Source organism: Drosophila subobscura, chromosome O, assembly GCF_008121235.1.
Source record: "Drosophila subobscura isolate 14011-0131.10 chromosome O, UCBerk_Dsub_1.0, whole genome shotgun sequence".
NCBI classification, from domain to species: Eukaryota; Metazoa; Arthropoda; class Insecta; order Diptera; family Drosophilidae; genus Drosophila; species Drosophila subobscura.
Window position 1 is genome coordinate 2,692,859 of NC_048533.1, and position 21,565 is coordinate 2,714,423.

The window sequence follows — 21,565 nt, forward strand, 5'->3', positions numbered from 1 at the left end:
TAAAATAAAGTACACAAAAATATCGATAAATTTGATATTTTTTTATTGCATGTATTTGCTAAAATTCAATTCCGTGCGCATCGGAAATAAAAAGCTCCATCTTTTATCATTTAATCTTTTATCCCTTTTACACTTTTCTGTGTTTTAATTTGACTTATTCAACTATTCTTCGCTTTACATACATAATTTTTTTTGGTTTTTGGATCAAAACACCCACAGACGAAAATCCTCCAGATCATATTTCTATCTCGCACACCTCACAGAAACCCCCACTTCTGCATAAATTGCACCTTCCTATATTTCTAGAAAACTCTAAGAAACAATTTTTTTGCGGAGGTCTTTTCCATTGGCCTTCGTTGTAATTGGGACCAAAAAACTAACCATTTAGTCAACGCACACATGCGGTGTCCGTGTAAATTCTAGAAAAACCCAGTTTCGAGTGCTAATCGAATAGGGACGTGTGAGACGCTTCGCACATACACTTGAATCAGTGTGATATCACAGCAATATACGAGCAAAATTCGATGGCTCTAGCTTTTATAGTCTCTATATCGACTCGGCTATTGATGCTGATCAATATTACTAACAACAGGATATATATTATTTATGGAAACATGTCCTTCTGTGCGTTACATACATCCACTTTTGTACACAAATACAATATACCCTATATATTTTTGTAGATCCTGTTGTATAGTTACCGAAGTTAAAATATCAAAAAATATCGCAAAAACATAAGAAATATCAACAAAAAATCACGATATAAATATATTTTTATTTTTAAAAATATCGATATATTGATATTTTGATATATATCTGACAACTCTATGCTGACGTCGTCTGTCGGAAAAAAATCTTCGAACGGTGAAAAATGGATCGGTAGCTGGAAAGATACTTTTAAGCGAAATACGCAAAAAAAACGGCTTTTGTCCGCTATTTCAGCGATTTTTTTTGTGTTGTAATCAGCAGGAATAATTTTTAACAACGACCACTACACCACCACCCGTCAGTTCCAGCAAAAACAACACAATACCTGCAATAGAACTACTTCTGCACCACACAACACCCAACTATTGCACAGCCAGCCAAACCCACAAAGGAAAGGTGAAACGCAAAAAAAATAAGAAAACCAAAACGGAAAAAAGGAACAAATTGAAATTTTTGCTTGCTTTGCCGATGTGATGAGAGAAATCTGCAGTCGCCTACACCAACAATAAAACTACTAGTAAATTTGAACCAAAATCCCGTCGTACGAAAGAATCAAATTAATTCACACACCACACACACTCGCATTTCTTGGCAATTGGATTAAAAGAGTATCACAGGCAGAAAAAATATTTTCAACCAGCCACCATTTTGAATGAGCTGAAGCAGCAGAAAGAGCGAGAGCGCAACGCAGCCGACGCAGCAGCAGCGTTTCTTGGATTGCAGCTGGCATCACAAGCCCCCTTCTAGCCTATTCTGTTCCTGCTATTTGCATCTATTAGGAAGCCGAGACTGTGCCTGGCCGCCTGGTGTTCATTCTGTGGCCATAAATAATCTCCAGCGAAAACGCCAACTCCCGAAAATATGGTTGAGTTTAAGGAAAAAAATGCCAGCACAGCTGCAGCAGGCAGCGTGAAGCAACATCAACGCAACGCCAACGCAGGGAACGGGAACAACAACCCTAGAGGTTCTGGAGACAGTGTGTTATGCGGCAGTGGAGTTTCTTCCAGCAACACGGATAACAGCTGCAGCCAGAGTCAATCAGGTGAATATATAGAGATTACTCCTAGGTTTGGGTAACACATTATACACATATGTATGTACATATGTTGTTATAGTGCTTAGTCATATTGACAGTTAGGAAAGTTCTCGACATTTCCTTTGCTCGACTTCCACGTTACGTTTATGTTTGTTTTGTTTCATCATCAAAACTTTTTCTCCGCTCCTATTGATTATATCAAAATATATGTATGTAGCAGTAAACATGTACAACATACATATGTAGATGATGAGTCTATTAAAGTGCAATTGGAAACATATGCAAAGATCGACTCGACGTGGTCGAAAATACATTTTCTCTTTGTTTTTAACGAAATACCGGGGCGAGCAACAGCTGCTGCTGTGGAAGCCAATCAAGCAAGACGGAACAAGAGAGTGACACGCAAAAGAGTATCTACGAGCTGAATGTGCAGGCATTTAAAGTAACGTGAGTCACTCTACGGTCCATGCAATTTGTTCGAAACGAATGTTTTGGTAACAAAGTTTTATAGCTTGAAACAACGACGTTCATAGCGGTAGCTACGATCTGGCAGAGCAGCCTGCATATAACCTTGATGACGTTTATTGCTCTTGATGACGTTTATTGCAACCCAAAATAGAACGACAGGCCAAAGCGAATTGGAAAAAGCAAAGTGAACGAATGAGCGGACGAACAGGGACAAAGCGATGAGAGCGGCCTCTCGGTTGCTCGCCTCCTACACGCTCCTATGTTGACCGAGTTTGGGGGCAACTGCAATGGCTGCAGATTTCAAATAGAATGGACCGAACCGAATCGTACGCGCAAACGAATAGCTAAAACCTTAGACCAAATAAATGAAACATTTCTACCGAAATAAATTGCTGTAGAATACACCATTCACAAGCTAGTACAAGCTGGTGTTTTAATTGAGGGCGGTGTTATTCAATAAAACCATTCATACTGTATGTACATATTTATGTACATATGTATGTATGGATGTGTATGTTGTCTGTTCTATGCTGGAATAGAAAAACATGGAGGACAGCTAGTGCCTACGTGCAACTTTACATTCGCGACTCTTAAAATCCCTCACACGCCCGCTCTCAAAGCCCCGCGAGAGAAATTGTTACATGTGGCAATGCCGCCTTTAGCTTAACAAAACAATATCAGCTGAACTTGTTGTTTACTTGGGAAAGACAAACACAATGCTACATTTAAATGTGTTTTCCTTTGCCCTTTCCACGTTTATGCTTTTTAAAGAATTCGCGCACATCAGGCCACTTTGTAGAAGTCGACTCATCAGTGTGTGTGTGTGTGTGTGTGTGTGTCTGTGCGTCTATTCACGCTCCAACCTATCAAAAGCCATGAGCTACGTGAGACAGAATCTACGTTAGTGTTTGTGCTTGTCCACACTCGTAAACAACAGTGGAGAAACAGAGCTGCCAACCACAGATGACGAAAAAAAGCCAGTTTCAAAAAAAAAAAGAATATAAATGAATGAAAAACAGTATTTACTAGTAATTTTTAATTATCAAAATTTCGATCTTTATTATGTTGACTTGTTTTAACGACACTGCTTTATAGTTTTTCCGACGCATGGTTCCAAAAAGTAGACATGTAGTGGCTCTTAAAAAGCTGACTACAGCAGCACTGGTGATGAAGAGAAACCGACAATTTGATTCAAAGAGTATTATAGGGTTATTTGTGTTGTATATTGGTGCCGCTCGCTCTTTTTCTCTCTTTCGAAGAGTCTTTCGGCTCTCATATGTAAATTATTACTTTCGACAGCATGGTGGATAGAGTATTCATTGCATCATGGAGGGATTTTGCTAAACATCATGCTAAACTACAAACATACATAATAAGGCTTCATACCGGTCTTTCTTCTTCAACGCAAACTCTTAACTTTTCACCGTTCTCTTCTCTTCGCCCACCTTCTGTTTTGTTGCTATTTCCCCTGTTGCTGTTTTTGTTTTGGGCTGACACAACCACAAAGCTGCCATTTGTCGCTGCCTTTACTTGTTGTCAAAACTGGTTTTGCTAATCAATGATGTGGCTTTGGCTTTAGTTTTTCTCTTTATTTTTTCTCTCGCTTTTCGTACGCTCTTAATTGTTTGCTGTTTTATGTGTGCCTGTGTGCACGACTATACATACTCTATGTATATGTATGTATGTATGTACTACATATATGCAGTATTTTCCATGTTATCACCACAGGTATCGTATCGGCTGATGCCTTTTAAGTTTGTGTGAGTGAACTGGACACTTACCGAATCCCAGTGATTTCAATAATAATAAGCATCAACCGTAAATAATTTTAGTATCCCGGTTGCTGTTGATTATACATATGTACATATATGGAAAATATACAGGTATTCAAATATTGACTTTTAATTGGTTCAAACACACACATGTATTATTGCATTTGTGCAACCAGAATTTATTATACTTCCGGGCAGCTCTGCTTATTATTTACCCTGGCATAAGATAATATATTCTTATTGGTGTGGAGAATTCGGCTTTGCAAAGCCGATATCTCCAGCGCTTTGAGGAGACTTCTGGTTGCTTTTCTTCTATCTGCAATACATATGTACATATGTGTGTACACACATATCTACATACATAGTACATACATATGGCACGTGTAAAGAGGGAAGCAGAGAAACAAGAATACCAATGTACATAAATACACTTATTTATTACAAGTCACAACAACAGCACACTCTCGCTCTCATTCTGGCGCTCTCATCCGGCAAAATAAGCTCACTCTCGCGTCACGTCGTCGGTAGTTTTTTGGCTGCTTGTCCGCTGTTCGCCAACGGGCGCGTGTTCGATTCTTTCCTCGTTGGCGCCGAGTACGTTAGGTCCGCTACAATTTGTCCGTGTTTTTTATTTTTTAAATCACTTCTTTCACCTATTGGTTTAATTGTGCACCAACAACTTTTCCGCATCCACCGGTACAACGAATCCCTTCCGTTATCTTCCACCCACTAGTTATCAAGAGCCAAAAATTTTCCGTGTGCTCCACTCATCGCGAATTGTTGCCATCTTTGGGGAAAAAAACGCAAAAAAAAAACTCAAGTTGTGGTTAATAATAAAGGCCTAGTGAGTGAAAAATAAAATGTGGATATCGAAATCACAGACGGCTTGTTTTTGCGTATTAACTTGAAAATTAATCCAGAATAGGGTTGAAATTAGCCCAAATACAAACATCGAAACCACAAAGTAGCCGGAATACCGACCGGTAGCAATTTTATCTACGCATTGCAAAAACGTGCCGCACAGAAGCGAAGCGGGCGTTGCTTAGACGAATTGCGTTGCGATTAAAAGGCGAGAGAGCAATAGCAACAACATCGCAGCAAACATGTTGGGTAAATACAAAACAAGCGTAGAAATAAATAATAGGTGTGTGTGTGTGTGTGTGTTTATTCTTAAAGTTTAACCAACACAATTGCGAAAGCCGCATACATACATACATAGTACATTGTATGCATGTATGATTTGTATGTTCTTCAATACGGTGCAAACGTGGGATCTGCATGGGGAAACGTTTCAAAATGCCGGTTTTTGATTTTTGATTTGGCACCTTTTCCGCTACCTATTAAATCAGGTTGCTGCTCTTTCAATTTGGATTTTGCGTTGGTGTTTTCGTATATAGTGCATGAGCAAGCAAGTGTTGATGTTTATGCACAAACAAGTGTTAATATGTACATACATACATATGTACATCATACATACATATGTACATACAAAACAAGTGTAAATAAAGTACAAGTGTACATGGGGCGTAAGAATTAAATTCAAGCTTGTTATTGTTATTTTATTTTGTATTCATGCTGTTTATTCGATTCTTTTTCTGTGGTCGCTTTTGCGTTGGTTCGCCATTTTTGTTTAATTTTTGCTTTTACAATTTCATTTTGCTGCGCAATAATTTTCTGCTTCTTTACAACACAAACACAAACACTCGCATACCGCGCCTGCTGTGTCTGTGTGTTTTTGCCCATGAAGTCATGCAAAACTAGAAGGTGGCGCAATGAGCAGACTGACTGAGCTCTCAGAAATTTCAATCTTCGCTACTAGCAGAATAAATATGAATTTATTCCATTAAAATCTCACGAATTATAATCCCTTTACATATGATCAGGGGTGCGATCTTTCTCCCACTCACGCCACGCTTCAGTCAACATTGTGAGAGCTCGAAACAGTGTGCGTCTCCTTGTTTTACATTCGTCATGCTATGAAGTAATACCAAAAGAGAGATACGCCTTATCTACTGTTCGCTCTCTCTCTAAAATGTTGCTCTCTTTCTTTCTCTCTCCACTGAAAGCTCGAACCGCATGTTTTTTTCTTCCATCAGCAGTCCATGCTAGTGATAAAATCAGCACAAGGGGTACGAAGCGAAGGAACTCAATACAATAAGAAAGATATTTTCTATTTCCCGATTTTACCGCACAAACACATTTTGAAAATTTGTGTTGAGTTTATCAATATACCATACTCGCTTTTGCGTAGTTCACTCTTATCGGCATTTTGTTTATTCGCATAATCTTTGCCACCGTACTCCTGCGTTTCTATACGTTTCTATAGACTGTGTTTATTGTTATGGCACTTTGAAAATTTGATTATGTTTGCTCGTAAACCACGAATCTCCAAGGTTCTTTCCAGGCTGATAATTATGGTTTCGCTATCAGGTGCGTTTTGTTTGGTTAACAGTATATCTGAGCCCATGCTATATTCTTCATCCTGACATTAAAAGTTACACTTTAGATTGCAAATAATAAGATGCAAAATAGCCACGAGAAAGAATGGAATTCGAGGTAAAAAGCCGGCCGGCAATCAATGATTAATTGTTTATTTACATGCTTACATATATGTATGTATGTAAATATACATATGTATGTATTTCTCAAAGTTATTTCAGTCATTTAGAGGATACATACATATCTCTATCTCACACGTTGCATCTTTATTTGGTATTTTTAAGGTTATCTACGCAATTGATACAATTTAAGACTTCCCAATAAATAGGCCAAATATAAATTTAGACAAGAACCGACAACCGCCTGCGCACACTTTTGTGTACGTAAGCATGCGAGGAAGTCCGGAAGAAGAGACCGAGAGCATCGAGGTCGTACAGATGAGACGAGACGCGTTGCGAAAGACGCGATGACGACTTCGAATAGGGGTAGAGTTAGTGTGTTGGACACACGCAGTAAAAATGTTAGTTGATGTGAAAATTCTATCTGAAAACACACCAAGTATCAATATCAGATATTTGATGCATATTCCCCACTTAATCCTCGATGACCTAACCCTTAACTTCCCTTCAGTGTTGGAGTGGTTGCGGCGGCAACCAACCGCGAATTGCGATGTGATTAACGTGTCGCCGGCAACCGATCTTGTGTGTGTGTGCAAAGTGCAACGGGCTTTAAATAGTCAAGAGCTGAGTGCGACAAAAAAAAAAATCACACACAATAAACCTAGCTGATCGTCAGCCGCCTTACTTTTATCGCCATTGGGTGTGCTGTGGCCTGACTTAGCTTTAGACAAGCCTCTGTACATACATATATTTCCATACAGAAGTTTTCTATAAAGCTGTGTGTGTGTGTTTAAATATTATTTATATATTAAATACGTTATACCCATTTTCTGCTGCTGCGAGAGTTGTTTACGTCTCGCGATTTGCATTCTACGCAGTTGGGCAAAATAATTTCTTATTTCGAATTCCTTTCTATTTCTAATTACTATTTATATGCATTGATAAATGTTGAAAACTACTTAAATAAGAAAGAGAAAAATAACAGTAATCAATAAATTCGATCGTTACAGATGGCCAGAATGAGCTTACGCGCTACAGTAGCGAGGATGTGTCGGGAAATGAGTCGAGTGAAGCACCCAACATGACCGAGGTGGAGCGGCAGGCCGAACTCAACCGGCACAAGGAGGAGATGCAGAAGAAGCGCCGCAAGAAACGCATTAGTTCCTCTCTGCATTCGTCAACGTTTCAAGGTTAGTATGGTGGAACTTGTGGAAGTATGTACGTACTCTCGAGCAGTAATTTAAAAATAAATCTCGAACACTTTATTAGAACTCTACAAGCTGACCGGTGAAATACTTGGCGAGGGCGCTTACGCTTCGGTACAAACTTGCGTTAACATTTACACCGACCTGGAATATGCTGTGAAGGTTATTGATAAGATACCAGGACATGCGCGTGCGCGTGTCTTTCGAGAAGTGGAGACATTCCACCATTGTCAGGGACATCTGGGCATCTTGCAATTGATCGAGTTCTTTGAAGATGACGAAAAGTTTTACTTGGTGTTTGAGAAAATCAATGGCGGTCCTCTGCTCTCCCGCATCCAGGAGCACATCTGCTTCTCGGAGCATGAGGCTGCGCAGATAATCAAGGAAATTGCCTCAGGATTGGATTTTCTTCATAAGAAGGGCATTGCCCACCGTGATCTCAAGCCGGAGAACATTCTCTGTGTGAAAACCGACTCGCTGTGTCCGATCAAGATTTGCGACTTTGATTTGGGCTCTGGAATCAAGTTTACCACGGATGTCTCCTCGCCAGCAGCCACTCCCCAGCTATTGACACCAGTAAGTACACCACAACTCCGAATCAATCTTATCTGATCCTTGTTCCATGTTTAACAGGTCGGAAGCGCCGAATTTATGGCCCCCGAAGTTGTCGATTTGTTTGTGGGCGAGGCAAACTATTACGACAAGAGATGCGATTTGTGGTCCTTGGGAGTTATTGCTTACATTCTGCTCTGTGGCTATCCACCATTTTCGGGCAACTGTGGAGAGGATTGTGGCTGGAATCGCGGAGAAAACTGTCGCACTTGCCAGGAGCTCCTCTTTGAGTCCATTCAAGAGGGTAAGTTATCTCAGTTGCCATTAATTTAATGTTTTTAACTTTCTTTGGACGTGTGTCTATTTCAGGACGCTTTAGCTTTCCGGAGGCCGAATGGCATGATGTAAGCGATGAGGCCAAAGACCTGATTAGTCGTCTGCTGGTCAAGCAGGCCTCAAAGCGTCTGAGCGCGGAGGCTGTTTTGAATCATCATTGGATTCGTATGTGCGAGCATGAGCCGCCGACTAGCAGGCAGTCTGGCCGCCACAAGGCACTGCAGACCCCAAGCAATATTCGACGGTAAGTAATAAAGAACACCAAAGATAATGCCAACCAACCGATATATCGGATCTCTTGTTTTCGAACTTTTAGGAATCACCAGTCTGCGAGGGAAATTTCTCAGTTTGCCGAGTCTGCCATGGCTGTTAAGCGCGTGATCTTGCAGCATTTCTCCATGCGCTATGACTACATGAAGGAGCGTCCCAACATCTACCAGCCATCACAGGCCTATATGGATGCATATAGCGATGAGAACTATAATCCCAAGCCGCCCTCTCATTACACTCGAAATCGCTCACAACGCACAGCTGCAGCAGCAGCAGTAGCAGCAGGAGCTGTGGCAGGCGGCTTGTCTAGCTATGGAGGACGCATGTCCTCGATTCATGGCCAGCGGACGAGCAGCCGTCACTCTTCCAGGAATGCTTCACGCAACGCATCTGCGATATATCCAAGCAGTGGAGGATTTAAGACGTTGAATGTTCACGAGGAAGACGATGATGATGACGCACTCGAGGCCTTTGGACGTTTGGATGATGATGACGACGAGTGGGCCAAGTCAACACGTCGCTATCAGCAGCAGCGCGAGCTGCAGCATCAGCAGGAGGAGACGCTTGGCGATGATCACGAGGATCACTATAGGGAGAGCGTCAGCGAGGGAGATGAGGGCGACGATGGAGAGAGCGAGGACTATCAACACTATAAGCATTATTGGCGCGAGTTGGACGAAGATGAGGGCGATGACTATTTGTATGAGCAGCAGCAGCAGCGCGTCGATGATATTGCAGAAGAGGAGGAGGAGGAGGAGGAGGAGGAGGAGAACGAGAACGAAGAGAAGGAGGAGGAGAAGGAGAAGGAGGAACGAAACAAACAACATGCTGACAATCGAAACCAATTGAAAGCTAAAGTGGAACAATTTGGCGCAGCCAATGAAAACGAACAGCAGCCGAAGAATGGTGGGTGTGAGAAAGATCTTATTATGGATAATATGGAAAAATCGAAGCAAAGTGAATTTGCTAAACTCACAATGACAACAACAATGCGCAATGATGCGCAGGAGAAAGAGAAGGAGAAGGAGAAGGAAAAGGAATGGAGGAATGAGAAGGAAAAGGAAAAGGAGAAGAATGAGCAGGATGATGTTGATGGAGCTGAGAGGCAAGGACCATCAAGTGATATTAGTGCTACTACCATCACCGATAATAACAAGAAGCAAACACCAGTTAAGACTACAACAACACACATTAACAACATAAAGCAACAATGTGAGCAGCAGCAAACTGGCGATAATGATGATGATGTTAAACTATTGGATAGTATTAGTGATTTAAATGAAAAGCTACCTGAAATTTATGAGACTGCAAATATTGTTGTCAACTCAGCGGCAGTGCAACCAACAACAACAACAACAACAGCAACAAGAACAGCAGCAGAAACAGCAACATGCCCACCAATCGATAACATAAATGATGATGATTTGAAAGCGATCAATAACGCTCCGAAGACAACTGCAGCTGAGGAGACAACAATGCGAACGACTTTTGGTAAAACACACGAACAGCAACAACAACAACAGCAACAGCAACAGCAACATACAGGCTACAGCAAACCAACACGCAATGTTTGTTTTGCACTTGATGCATATCAAAATGACGAGGATGCCGACATAGACGAGGACGATGACGATGACGATGACTACGATGAGGATGACGAGGGAGAGGATGAAATGGAGCCACAGTGCAATAGTTCAGCAGCTTTTAAGCAACCGCTGCCATCTATTTCCAATGCCTATACACGAAAGCAGCGCCAGCAGCAGCAACGATACATTGTGCCACGGTACCAAGGTCAGGGGGTCCGGTTTCGGGTCAAAGGCAACCTGAAAATTGGCGCTATCGCACTCATCACTCGGAGCAGCAGCAGCCGGCCGCTGGCTATCGGAAGTACCGCCCACCCTTTAGCACTGGCGGGGGCGGTGGTCACTATGGCAACCAGCAGCGCAACTATTTGGGTAGTTTCTCGCACAGCGGCGGTGCCGCTGGCTACAAGGTAGCTCCATCTATGCAGCCACCACCGCAGCGAAATAACAGCGCTGGGAGCAGCAGCGGCAGTGGCGGCTCCCCTCCATCAGATGAGCAGTCTACATTGCCGTCATCTGCGATCCGCAACTGGCGCCAAGATTGCGTCTACGTAAGTGCATCCCCAATGCGCAGTTGTGGAATGAATCAGACGCAGTCGCGGGCCGCTGTGCAACATCGGCAACAACATCAACAGCCAAGAATTGGCAGCGGTCGCTTTGCCCATTCGCAACCAGCCCTGTTGATGGAGGAGCTGCCCAACATTCGCATTGGCCTGTCACCTCCAAGCGAGAGCTTGCTGCTGCAGCGACGCATGCGGCAGCAACAGCGAGCCAATGATCTGTCAGAGTATTGTGAAGCTGCAACTGCTAGTGGCTAGGCATGCCTTATGCCCCTTTCAGCTTTTAGAAATGTGTACTGCGCCCAAATACATAGTTTTGTGGCGTTTTTTACGCACATTCTCAAATTCAACTTTCCAGTTCTATACCTTGTTTGGTGCAACATTTCAACCACACGCAAACATTTCATTAAACCGTAAACGCAAAAATGCAAAATCCTACTTAAAATTCCGTCATCCCAAGATAAACAGATACAAAATTGTGGTAAGGAAGGAACGAGATAATTAAAAGAGCGAATCGCCTTCAAAGAGCAATTGTCTACGCTGTTTTGAAACGAAAGCCAAAGTCGTTCATGATAAAAAAACGTACTTTTTTTATAAAAAAGATTCAAAAATTGTAATTTGTACTGAACTTTAATTTTTTATTTTGAAGAATAAAAACGAATACAAGAAGTGTTTGAGCGAGATGCATTAACCAATTAACATTTTTCTGTTCTATAATCCTGTAATATTTCATGTAAATTGAGCAAATATGAAATTGTTTGAAACCCTGAATATTGTAATGAAAGTAATGAAAGGAATATTTGAAGATCTTGCAAAGTATCTGTGTTTCAAATAACAGATAAGTGATTAATTAAAAAAACAAACTCATGCAAACATCCACAGATTTAGAGATGTTTAAGATATTTCAAACAAATCGGCGTGCAGATGTGTTTAAGCTCTTCGACATGCGGAAGTGCATTCATTGTCTATTCAGTTTTCAGGTCTGCAGTTGTAAATTTTATTAAATTTTCTAAAAAAAATCTTTCAAAAACAACTGAAAAGTATATTTTTTTAAGTCCTGAAAAATAAATGTACACCCACTAACAAAACACTATAGACAAACCCAAGGGTTCTTGACATTTAACGATGCTGAACATATTTTGATGGGCGTAAATAAAGGTAAAACAAACAAAAGAAATTGTGTTAAATACATAATTATAATATTTAAAAAAATTGTGATATAAAATGTAAATGTAAATGCACCTGAAGAAATCTATCTATCAAATGACGCTGTGCCATCAACAACATCCACACTTCTGACTACTGTTAAGGCCGCCAGGAAGAGGAAGTTTCTGCAATCTTTATTTGTTTACGCCCCCAAATCAATGTCAAGTGCATCATCAATACTTCTATTTTTCCAACAAACTGTAACTTACACTAAAAACTTCCAACCAAAACGAAAAGTATAAAATAAACTCAAAAAATCCCTATTATAAAATGTATAAATGAAATGGAGAGAATCGATGGCAAAACAGCATCAGTTTAGTTCAGTTAAAGTTTAGAACATAACAATTATAAAACGACAGCATCCAGAACATTTTTCACTATTGATCTATTCCTACAGAAGCAATTAAATTTGCATTAAAAATTTGAGAATATGGAAATCGCATTCGTTTTAATTTGTTAAGCTGTGAAGAATGTTTCACAAAGAAACAAAAAAAATTACTAAGACACGATACTACTACGCTCACTGGAGATAAAATCCTTAGTTTTCGAATGTCCGTTAAACGTATGAGTAAACTTAAGCTGTTGGATACTGGTCAAGAGCTGCTTTAGTAAGTCCGGACAGAAACAAAAGTGAAACAGAAACAGTTGTAAAAATGCAACAATTGATACAAAAAAAAATTAATAATACCATTAATTGAAATGTTTGTATGACAAATTTGTTTTGAAATAATTGCTGCAAGAGATATAAATAAAAGTAAAATGAAAAAAATGAAAATGCGACTAGGACAAAGTCAACATTCAATAAACGAACGAATAGATATTGTTTTATACATAAAAAAAGTCAATAAAAATGCAAAATATACAAAATGTTAAATCTTGTGTTGTTGGTCTAAGGACAAATATCCGGCGGAATACAAATATTAAATGCATATATATGGCCGTAAAAATAAAATTAAAAAGCTCAATAAACAAAGCAGCCAGCCTAATCCAAACAAGATATTTCCTTCACTTGCATTGGGTGACTTCTGATCACTTCTGATCCGGGAAGATGAAAGGCCGCGACAGTCGGCCCTGGAAATTGAACTGGACCCATTTTGATAAAACAGTTGATAGACATCAACCTATTTGTTGGATTGTTCATAAATTATGACACAAGACTTTGCTAACTAACTCAACTTGGCTTAAATACAGGGATAGCCTCACGCGAAATCATTAGATTTCCTCTCTAGTCGAACTGGATCCTAACTGGCTGGAAGACATCGTTTTGTATCATGCTATCTCTGTCTTTGCAGCAGGTCAGTCTGGTTGTACGGCACTACACTTGAATTGAAGAAAGAATTTAACATTCAGACGTCATGTCGATATATGCCTTAAGTATCGGTATGTTGTATCGATACAGCACAGACATCCCATCTCTATGCATCGTCTAAAAATTAATAATAATAATTTTCGATGTTAAAAAAGGGTCCAGCTGAAGAAGGCAGCAGCAGGTGGGTTCAAAATTCCACAGCTGTTTGGATATCAGTGCGGTCTTCTACCTAAAATTGACTAATTGTTGGTCATTAGTTGGCCGAAAAATGGCCACTGGCCTATTGGAGTGTGTATTCAATGGTTGGAGCAAAGTATTTTAGGTATTCAGTTTGAATGTACGTATTTTGCACTGCATTTTCAAGTGATATTTCAGCACCTGTTCTGTTCTCCCTTTATAAAAGTAATAAATCAATATTGAAAAGTAGTTTGTGCGTGCATGTTTTTGCGGATGTGTATAAGAAATGTAATATATTTACACATGTACGTACGTACAATTGAACATATGTATGTACATGTGTACATACATACATGCATATGTATACATATGTATATAGGTATAGCCAGCTCAGACTGTTCTGTCGTACTCTGTGTATACTGTGTGTTTTCTATACATTTTCCACATCAAAACAATTGTATACTGTTGTGTGTCCTTTCAGGAAAGTTTGGCACATGTGTGTAAAAACCATTCCTTGTCATTCGGATATACCTGAGAATTAAGACACAAGCAGCATGGAAAATGAGCAGGAAGAGTTTGGACACAGACATATGCAGCATGCACACCATCCACGAGTTTCCATGCCATACGGAAATGTGGGTCAGAATCCAGACCAGGAGACCCGTAAGGGGAGTCTTAGCCAGTTATGGGTAATACTAATCATTTGGAACCTTTGCAGATGGCGGCCCTTCGTATACTCTATACTCCATATACGAACAGCCGCGTGATACCATGGTGGGCCAAGCCTTATCTGATAGTTACATGCTAATGGGCCCATACATGTCGACGCCCGAGTCGATTAGTAGCCGTGCTACCACGTTCCAGTCACAGCCTTCCTTCACGGCCCTGGTGGCATCATCACATCGCGAAATAGCCAGCACCAGCTATGGGACGAGTTCTGGTCGATGCGACAAATGCAGTTCTCTCACAACAGTGTGCCGCTGTCAGGTGGTATCACCCGCGGCCAGCACAAGTCGGTACGCAGAGCAGGTGCACTCCACCCAGAGACTGCCCCAAGAGTCACCGCCTCAGTTCTTTGAGCTGCCCTCTTCGTCAACATCGACTGTGTCAATGCCAACGACGACGGTAAACTCCAGTCCCGGAGTCATTCCAAATCCCAAAAAACAAAAGACTGAAACACTCCGAGAGCATGTGTCGTTGGATCAAGACAACGACAATGCAAATGCCCATGCACATGGAGTGGTGGCCTCTGTCGACGGCACTTGGCCAGCTGCAGCCATTGAAGACCACGCAATGGATGCCTCCGCAGTGGTTTACGAAATGCCATCCAGTTCGCTGCTGAGCAGCAGCCCCTTTGAGGCCAGTAGTAGCAATATTCCACCGAGCTCTGGCCTTGCTAGCGTCTACGATGATGTAACATCCAGTGCATCTGATACAGAGCACGTGCAGTTCGCCCACACCCGCACAACCAACACGACCACAACCACGTCGGCCATTCAGGCTCACAAAAAGAAGGCGAATCAGGCAGCAAATCGCTCCGGAAACGGGGATGCTTCATCCTCCTCTTCAGCCAATGAACTGGATGCCACACCGAGCACGAGTGCGCAAGCTCGTCGACAACAGAGAACAAATTTATTGAATGGCTACCAGCAGCACCCTAACGTCCTGGAGCCTGAGAACGATAGTAGCGACGATGGCTGGGATCTTCGCATGCGTTATCCTCCTTCATTGAAGCCGTCTGAGCCTGTTATAAGGGGCAACAACACCAACAAAAACCTGACTGACCGGCATACAGATCATAACTACTACAATAGTCGCCGAGATGTGTCGAGGGCGCCTCCAGATAGCACTTTTGTGTCCGCAGCTTCATGCTCTACGGCTACACACACTACCCGCAGTGTGGATTATGGGGCTAGAGAGCTTTGCGGGGCTCATCGAATGCGCCAGAGATCTTCAGAGCCTGCTGACGCAGTGTCTCCTCCTTCCACTACATCGGATCAAGAGCTGGAGCAGCAGCAGCAGCTGCAACAGCTACAGCAACAGCAACTGCAACAGCAACTGCATGAGAGACAAGATACACCAGCCCATCGTAACTCCTTTGGTTCTAATGCGAACTGTGGTATTATTCGAAATCGTGTGCGTTCCATTGACGAGGTTGCGCATCCACCCAGAAAACTCGCGCGCTTGGAGGCCGAAGGTGCATCGTCTTCGAACTGCACCACAAAGCTCTCGCCGACAAACTTTAATTCCTTTTTGCCAGGAAGGACAAGGCATCCCACCTATGCCGAGCCCGCGAGTAGTTCCTTACAGCAGGTTAGTAGCTCAAAGAAATTTCATACTAAAAATATACAAAATAAATTCTCTTGTATTCGCCGTACAGACTTCAGCACAGACGCAACAGCCTTTGAACGGATCTTGCGTAATTACCTATGTGGGTAGACCAAGAGAAAGGCAGTCCCCTGCCGATGCACAGAGTCAGAATCAGCCTTCAACTTCATCGGGAAGGCGAAACCATTTGAACCGAGGCGACGTTGTGCTCACTGCTCCAGATCTGCAACTGGACGATTGGTCCTCCGACTCAAATGATGATGACGTAGTCTTTGTGCACTCGACACGAGAGCCAATACTCTCCATTGATTTGACATCTGACGATGACGCCGCCGTTAATGAAACCCAACAGCAGCGAGCACGGGAATGGGCACGGGAACAGGAGCACGTGTGGGAACAGCCAGTTTCAGCCCTCGGCCTTCCCGCGGTCAGTGGCTCTGAGGAAAGGCGTCCCATTTTCAACTATGCCTACTCCATTCCATACCCTCGAAGGGACCGACGAACAGAGCCGAGCAATGCCGGCACCTCATTTGCCTTCTATAGCGGAGGGCTGCCGGATCGAGCTGCCATTACGGATCACAATTACAGCTACGATCATAATCATGCGCAAGCACCAGCTACGCTGATGGAAGAGCCCGGCCCGGCAGCAAGTAATTATTTTACGCGTCAAGGTCAAGGATGCACGCCTCGGTGTCCCACGATGGACTCGCAGCGGTACTTCCAGCCGATCACTCCTCCATCCATGTGGCTCTTTGGAGCACCTCCAGAGACCAACCCCACAGAGGGCTACAGTCGCATGCCCAGAACCGCCCCCACTACGACTTCCGGCTCCGAACAATCTGGCCAGCAGTCCCGACGTAGACGGACTAGTCCAGCAAACGTCTACCACCGTTACCAGCCGTATTACGTGCCTCACTATGCGATCACTCCACTTCCCACAGTTATGGAAGCCGTCTATTCGCCCAACCATCCACATGGTCCGCCACCTCCAAAATCCCCATCCCCATCCGCACCCTCATCCGCATCCGCATCCGCATCCACACTATCAAGGCGGGCAAGGTGGGAGCAGTCGGAGTTCGTTAAGAGGCGCCATGAGTGCTGCCGCTGTGGCGGCAACAGCAGCTGCGGCCCAAGCTCAATCCTTCAACGAGCTCTTGTCCCTGGCCAGTGTTCACAATGAGTCAGAAGCGAGCATAAATAATCGATTGGACAGAGGCCAATCACCTCTTCCAATCGTGCCCCGAGCCCATCCCATGGCCCCATCTGTCGGTCTGGTTAGCCAACCACCGCCTGTGGCAACGACCAATGGTACTCTGGCCGCTGCTGGTGTCTCGCCTCCTCCACCGCTGGAAATGTATTCAGGTCGAGCCACCATACCCTACTGTGGCTCACCGCCCTTTAGCGTGCGGCGTTCGGAGGCCGCGTACAGCAATCGTCAGCATTATCAGCCGCAGCCGCATCAAGGCCACCAGGCTCCTCAAAATCAAATGCATGCACACATTCATCCCCCTCATCGAGCAAGTGCCATTGTGGCCACCTCGCTGACACCTGCTCCGCCATATCCGGTTCATCAAAATCTGTGGTATCGTCAGCAGAGCATGCAGGAAATGCACCGTCGCCACATGACTCCCACGCCCATTGATCTCTCTTCGAATGCTCCCATTTTAACCAGCAGTCTGCGGACCCGATACCTCCATAGCATTTGCAATTGCGTGCATGCCAGGAATGGACCAGTCTCCAGCTTGGATCCGGCCTACTATCCGCCCTATGATGGCAATGCGAATGCTGCTGCTCCGTCCCAGCAGATTCCCTCTAGTAATGGCCAGGCCACGGCCGTATCTGCTGCCCAGCCACAGCACTCGCAATCGAACATGCGGCACATTCAAGTGCAACACCAGCAGCCTCAAGCCCAGCAGCAGCAGCAGCAGCAGCAGCAGTCTCCGCCTGTTCTGCAGCATCTGCAGCGTCAACGAGCAATCCATCATCACATGTTCCATCATCATTACTCGCCGTTGCATTTGGAAATTGGACTTGCAACGCCACTGTCGCTCGGCTCACGGATACTGATTGGAGCACCACGCCCCAACCGTGGGGCAACTTTGGTAAGTGCCGGTTTTCCGTGCCAAATAAAACATTCGGCATCATGGCTATCTTCTCGTAGGAAACAATTGAACGAAATACCTTGCCCCACAAATACCGGCGTGTGCGTCGGCCCAGCGAATCAGATGAGGACGCGGAGAAGTGTGCCATATGTCTGTCTCTGTTCGAGATTGAGAATGATGTGCGGTAAGTTTATTGCTTGGTGCGTTTATCAGAGCCATCGTAATATATGTAAACGTGTGTTTTATGCTGTTCTAGGCGCCTTCCCTGTATGCATCTTTTTCATACCGATTGCGTTGATCAATGGTTAGTCACCAATAAACACTGCCCGATTTGTCGTGTCGACATTGAGACCCACATGGCGAATGATGCACTCAACTCCAGTGGGGTCTCTGATGCCGCCAATGCCGCGGCCTTATGACATTGTGTGCATGGAATCTTCATGTAAAACTTCATGTGGACCGAGTTCGCGAGGGCTAGCCAACGTCGTTATATAAACTAATTAGATAACCTTTGAATCCCACACACTCTTCAACGACACTTGTAGAAGGCTAAGCACCAAACCAAATTTCAGTGTGGCGCTTGAATATCAAAAGAAGCCAAAATCCGTTTGGCTCAACCCCTCCCCTCCCTATATAGTGTATACTTATCTTAAGTGTTTTGGCTTATAATTTCCTAAGAATATGTACAAATTGTCTACGTTTTGTGTAACAAAATTCTTGTGATAAGAATTTCATAAATGCTTAAATTGTTATAGCATAGAACCTCCCACAATGGGAAATAATTATATTTTTTTTGCCCATGCCCATGCTGTTGTTATAGTTTTATGTGTCACAATTACAATTGTTTTTAAAAACACCAAGCCCATAAAGCTCTATATTTTTAGCAGTTAAATGTTTATGATAGAGCATTTGAATTTTAAAGATATGTATCCCAAAATGACAAGCAATTATGATTTAGTAAAATATTGTTTTTCCCAACAATATGCAAAATATCCACACTTCGGTTACGTTACGTTTTTGATTTATCCCGAAAGAAAGAAAGATACCTACATACATAGTTGAATTATAAACTGATGTACTGCTCAACGTTTCATGTCGTGCCATATAAGCGGGTTTGATTCGATACAGTTTTAAAGTGCTTCGGCTGCAGTAAGAAACATGTGTTATGGATGCTTCAAACCTACTCGTATGATTAACTTGTGACAACACTTGAGAAATGATGCTAAAAGTGGTCAGAGCTTAATGTTGTCAATTCAAGTTCGACAAATACATATACGAATAATAAAATAAACAAACCAAATCAAGTCGCTTCAAAATGGAACTTACATCTAGATTCTAGAAGAATGAAAGAGAGAAACGGCGTGGCATTCGGATTCTATTGCGTGAATTTAATTATAATGGGTAACAGTTCATTGCAAAATTGAAATATCTCAACATTGTTTATATTGTTTGAATGATTTCGTGCAAAATTTTAAAAACCTACAGCTAAAGGTAACTTTTTAAAACCTTATAAATACGGGGAGATAGTGCCTAGTAAAAAGGCTCCGTTAGGCCGAATTACTGGGTCCAGCGGATGCGTCGTTATTGTCTTCATTGTCCTCATCTTCTTTGGTTAGGTCGGAGAAAAAGTCCGACGCATTGGTGCACTTGGAAGAGGGTAAATTGTGACGCTTCTCTTTATAGGCATTGTGCTTATCATTATACTTGATGTCGCCAAAGTCCTCAAAGTATTTGACGTTCCAAAAGCGTACGTCGTTGTTGTGCGAAGAGGAGGCCAGCAGCTCCCCATTGGTGTTGATGTCCAATGACTCAATTGGCATATTGTGCTGACCGACAACTCCGAGGTTTCGGTAGGGTGTGATATGGCAAGCTCTTATATTGCCATCCTCTCCGGCCACACAAGCGATGCGATCGGTTATGGGTATCATGAGGCTTATGGGACTCTTGATGCCAGGGTACATGTCGCAATGGTAGCCGAAGGAACCCCAATTGTATGTATATAGTTTGCCCTTGGAGGTGCCCACCACAAGCTTAGAGTTTGCCCGATAGATGCCCATGCAGTTGAGCTCCTCCTCGTACGGCTCTGACTGCACATACAGCTTTCTGGCAGCAATGTTAAATGTGGTTAGATAGCCGTCGGCGCTGGTTGCCAGCAACAGTTTCTTCTGTTCGTTGGTTATCATTTGCGTAATTTGATCCTCTAGTTCCTTGAGCTCAAATATCGGGTTCTTTGTGCGCAGATCCCAGAGCTTCACTGTTCCTGCATCATCGCCAGAGGCGAAGAGGTTCTCGTCCAAGACATGCAGCTTGTTTATGGCATCGTCGTGGGCCGTCTCATACAGCTTTTTAAGCTTCTCCGTCTCCACGTCTGTGACCATCACACTCTTATCCTTAGAGGCAGTCAGCAAGTAGCGGCCATCTTCAGTGAACTCTACATCCCGACAGGCCTTGGAATGAACCTCAATAGTGCGCAGCAGCTTGTTGCCTTCGTTGCCGTACTCGTACAAGTGAACATCGCCTATTATGGTAGCCAGCGCAATGATGTCTCGGCCGGGGTGAAAGCAAACATCCGTGATGAAGTCCTCGAGCTTAATTTCTGGTGGGGCACTCCGAGGCTTCTTTATGGCAGCTATGATGGCACGCACTGTTTCGTCTGTCTCATCATCAGCATCCAGATCAAAAGTGGCCGATTCGCCTGCGCTTCCGCATGGGCCATCGTCATCCTTGCGCCGCTTGGCGCTTGTGGCGCCACCGCTACTGGCTCCTTCCGCCTCGTCTTCCTCTAGCATGGAGTCATCCGAGTCGGAGTCTTCCGCATTGGGATCAAAGCTGCTATCGCTGCTAATGCTCTCGTTTTCATCTGCCTCGTGTCCTGGTCCTGGCCCCCATATCCCCCAGATCGTCGTCATCGATGTCGCTATCTGACTCGTTCAGTGCCTCCTGTTCGATCTCCTCTATGACACCAATCACCATATCGTCATCTAAATCATCAAGCTCATCAGCATCTGAGGGCGTCTTGAAGTTGTTATGCCTGAAATGAAGAAATGTGAATGAGAACGATGAATCTGTGCACACGTTCTAATAAATACTTACGTATGCATACTATATAGTCGCTTAAATTCCCAAATTAATATTTACCACGCCACGCTTTGTTTAATAGATACCAAGAAGGAGCAAGAAGAAGCATGGAACACAACACATGTACATAGCCTTCACAGCTGTTTGCTCATCTGGCCGTTTTCCTAGACTAGACTAGACCGTTTTTCCTTTCATCAGTAGCCGTAGCTCATGTTGTCCCAACGAATTACACATGTGTACTTTATTGAAACTAACCATAATTGGATTAATTTTAATTGTATTGCTTCAATTAAAATAGAGATTGGTTAATGCAGTAA

At 43.2% G+C, this 21,565-nt stretch overlaps 3 protein-coding genes across 5 annotated transcripts; 2 read left to right on the forward strand and 1 right to left on the reverse strand.

Annotated features, from left to right (window-relative positions):
* The first annotated feature begins 831 nt into the window (after window positions 1–831).
* Window positions 832–12,878, forward strand: LOC117895973 (probable serine/threonine-protein kinase MARK-C). The gene is given in 8 exon segments (XM_034803933.1): window positions 832–1,750; window positions 7,553–7,732; window positions 7,812–8,323; window positions 8,381–8,603; window positions 8,669–8,879; window positions 8,952–9,663; window positions 9,712–10,695; window positions 10,698–12,878. Coding segments are annotated over 8 exon segments (3,612 nt in total). The 5' UTR covers window positions 832–1,569; the 3' UTR covers window positions 11,307–12,878.
* A 763-nt stretch (window positions 12,879–13,641) lies between these two features.
* Window positions 13,642–18,970, forward strand: LOC117899322 (E3 ubiquitin-protein ligase Arkadia). Of its 3 annotated transcripts, XM_034809256.1 has the most exons (7): window positions 13,689–13,900; window positions 14,222–14,403; window positions 14,459–16,053; window positions 16,121–17,033; window positions 17,080–18,170; window positions 18,230–18,354; window positions 18,427–18,970. In XM_034809256.1, exons 2-7 carry the CDS (start codon window positions 14,295–14,297, stop codon window positions 18,587–18,589), a joined length of 3,996 nt encoding a protein of 1,331 aa, XP_034665147.1. In that variant the 5' UTR covers window positions 13,689–13,900; window positions 14,222–14,294; the 3' UTR covers window positions 18,590–18,970. The 3 variants fall into 3 exon arrangements, with proteins under 3 accessions (XP_034665146.1, XP_034665144.1, XP_034665147.1); XM_034809255.1 differs by lacking the exons at window positions 18,230–18,354; window positions 18,427–18,970 and having other exon boundaries at window positions 13,642–13,744; window positions 16,121–17,398; XM_034809253.1 differs by lacking the exons at window positions 18,230–18,354; window positions 18,427–18,970 and having other exon boundaries at window positions 13,688–13,885; window positions 16,121–17,398.
* Window positions 18,971–19,537: 567 nt separating this feature from the next.
* Window positions 19,538–21,388, reverse strand: LOC117899323 (WD repeat-containing protein 55 homolog). Its single transcript, XM_034809257.1, is given in 3 exon segments — window positions 19,538–21,053; window positions 21,055–21,201; window positions 21,264–21,388. Coding segments are annotated over 3 exon segments (1,491 nt in total). The 5' UTR covers window positions 21,272–21,388; the 3' UTR covers window positions 19,538–19,717.
* Between the last annotated feature and the right edge of the window lie 177 nt (window positions 21,389–21,565).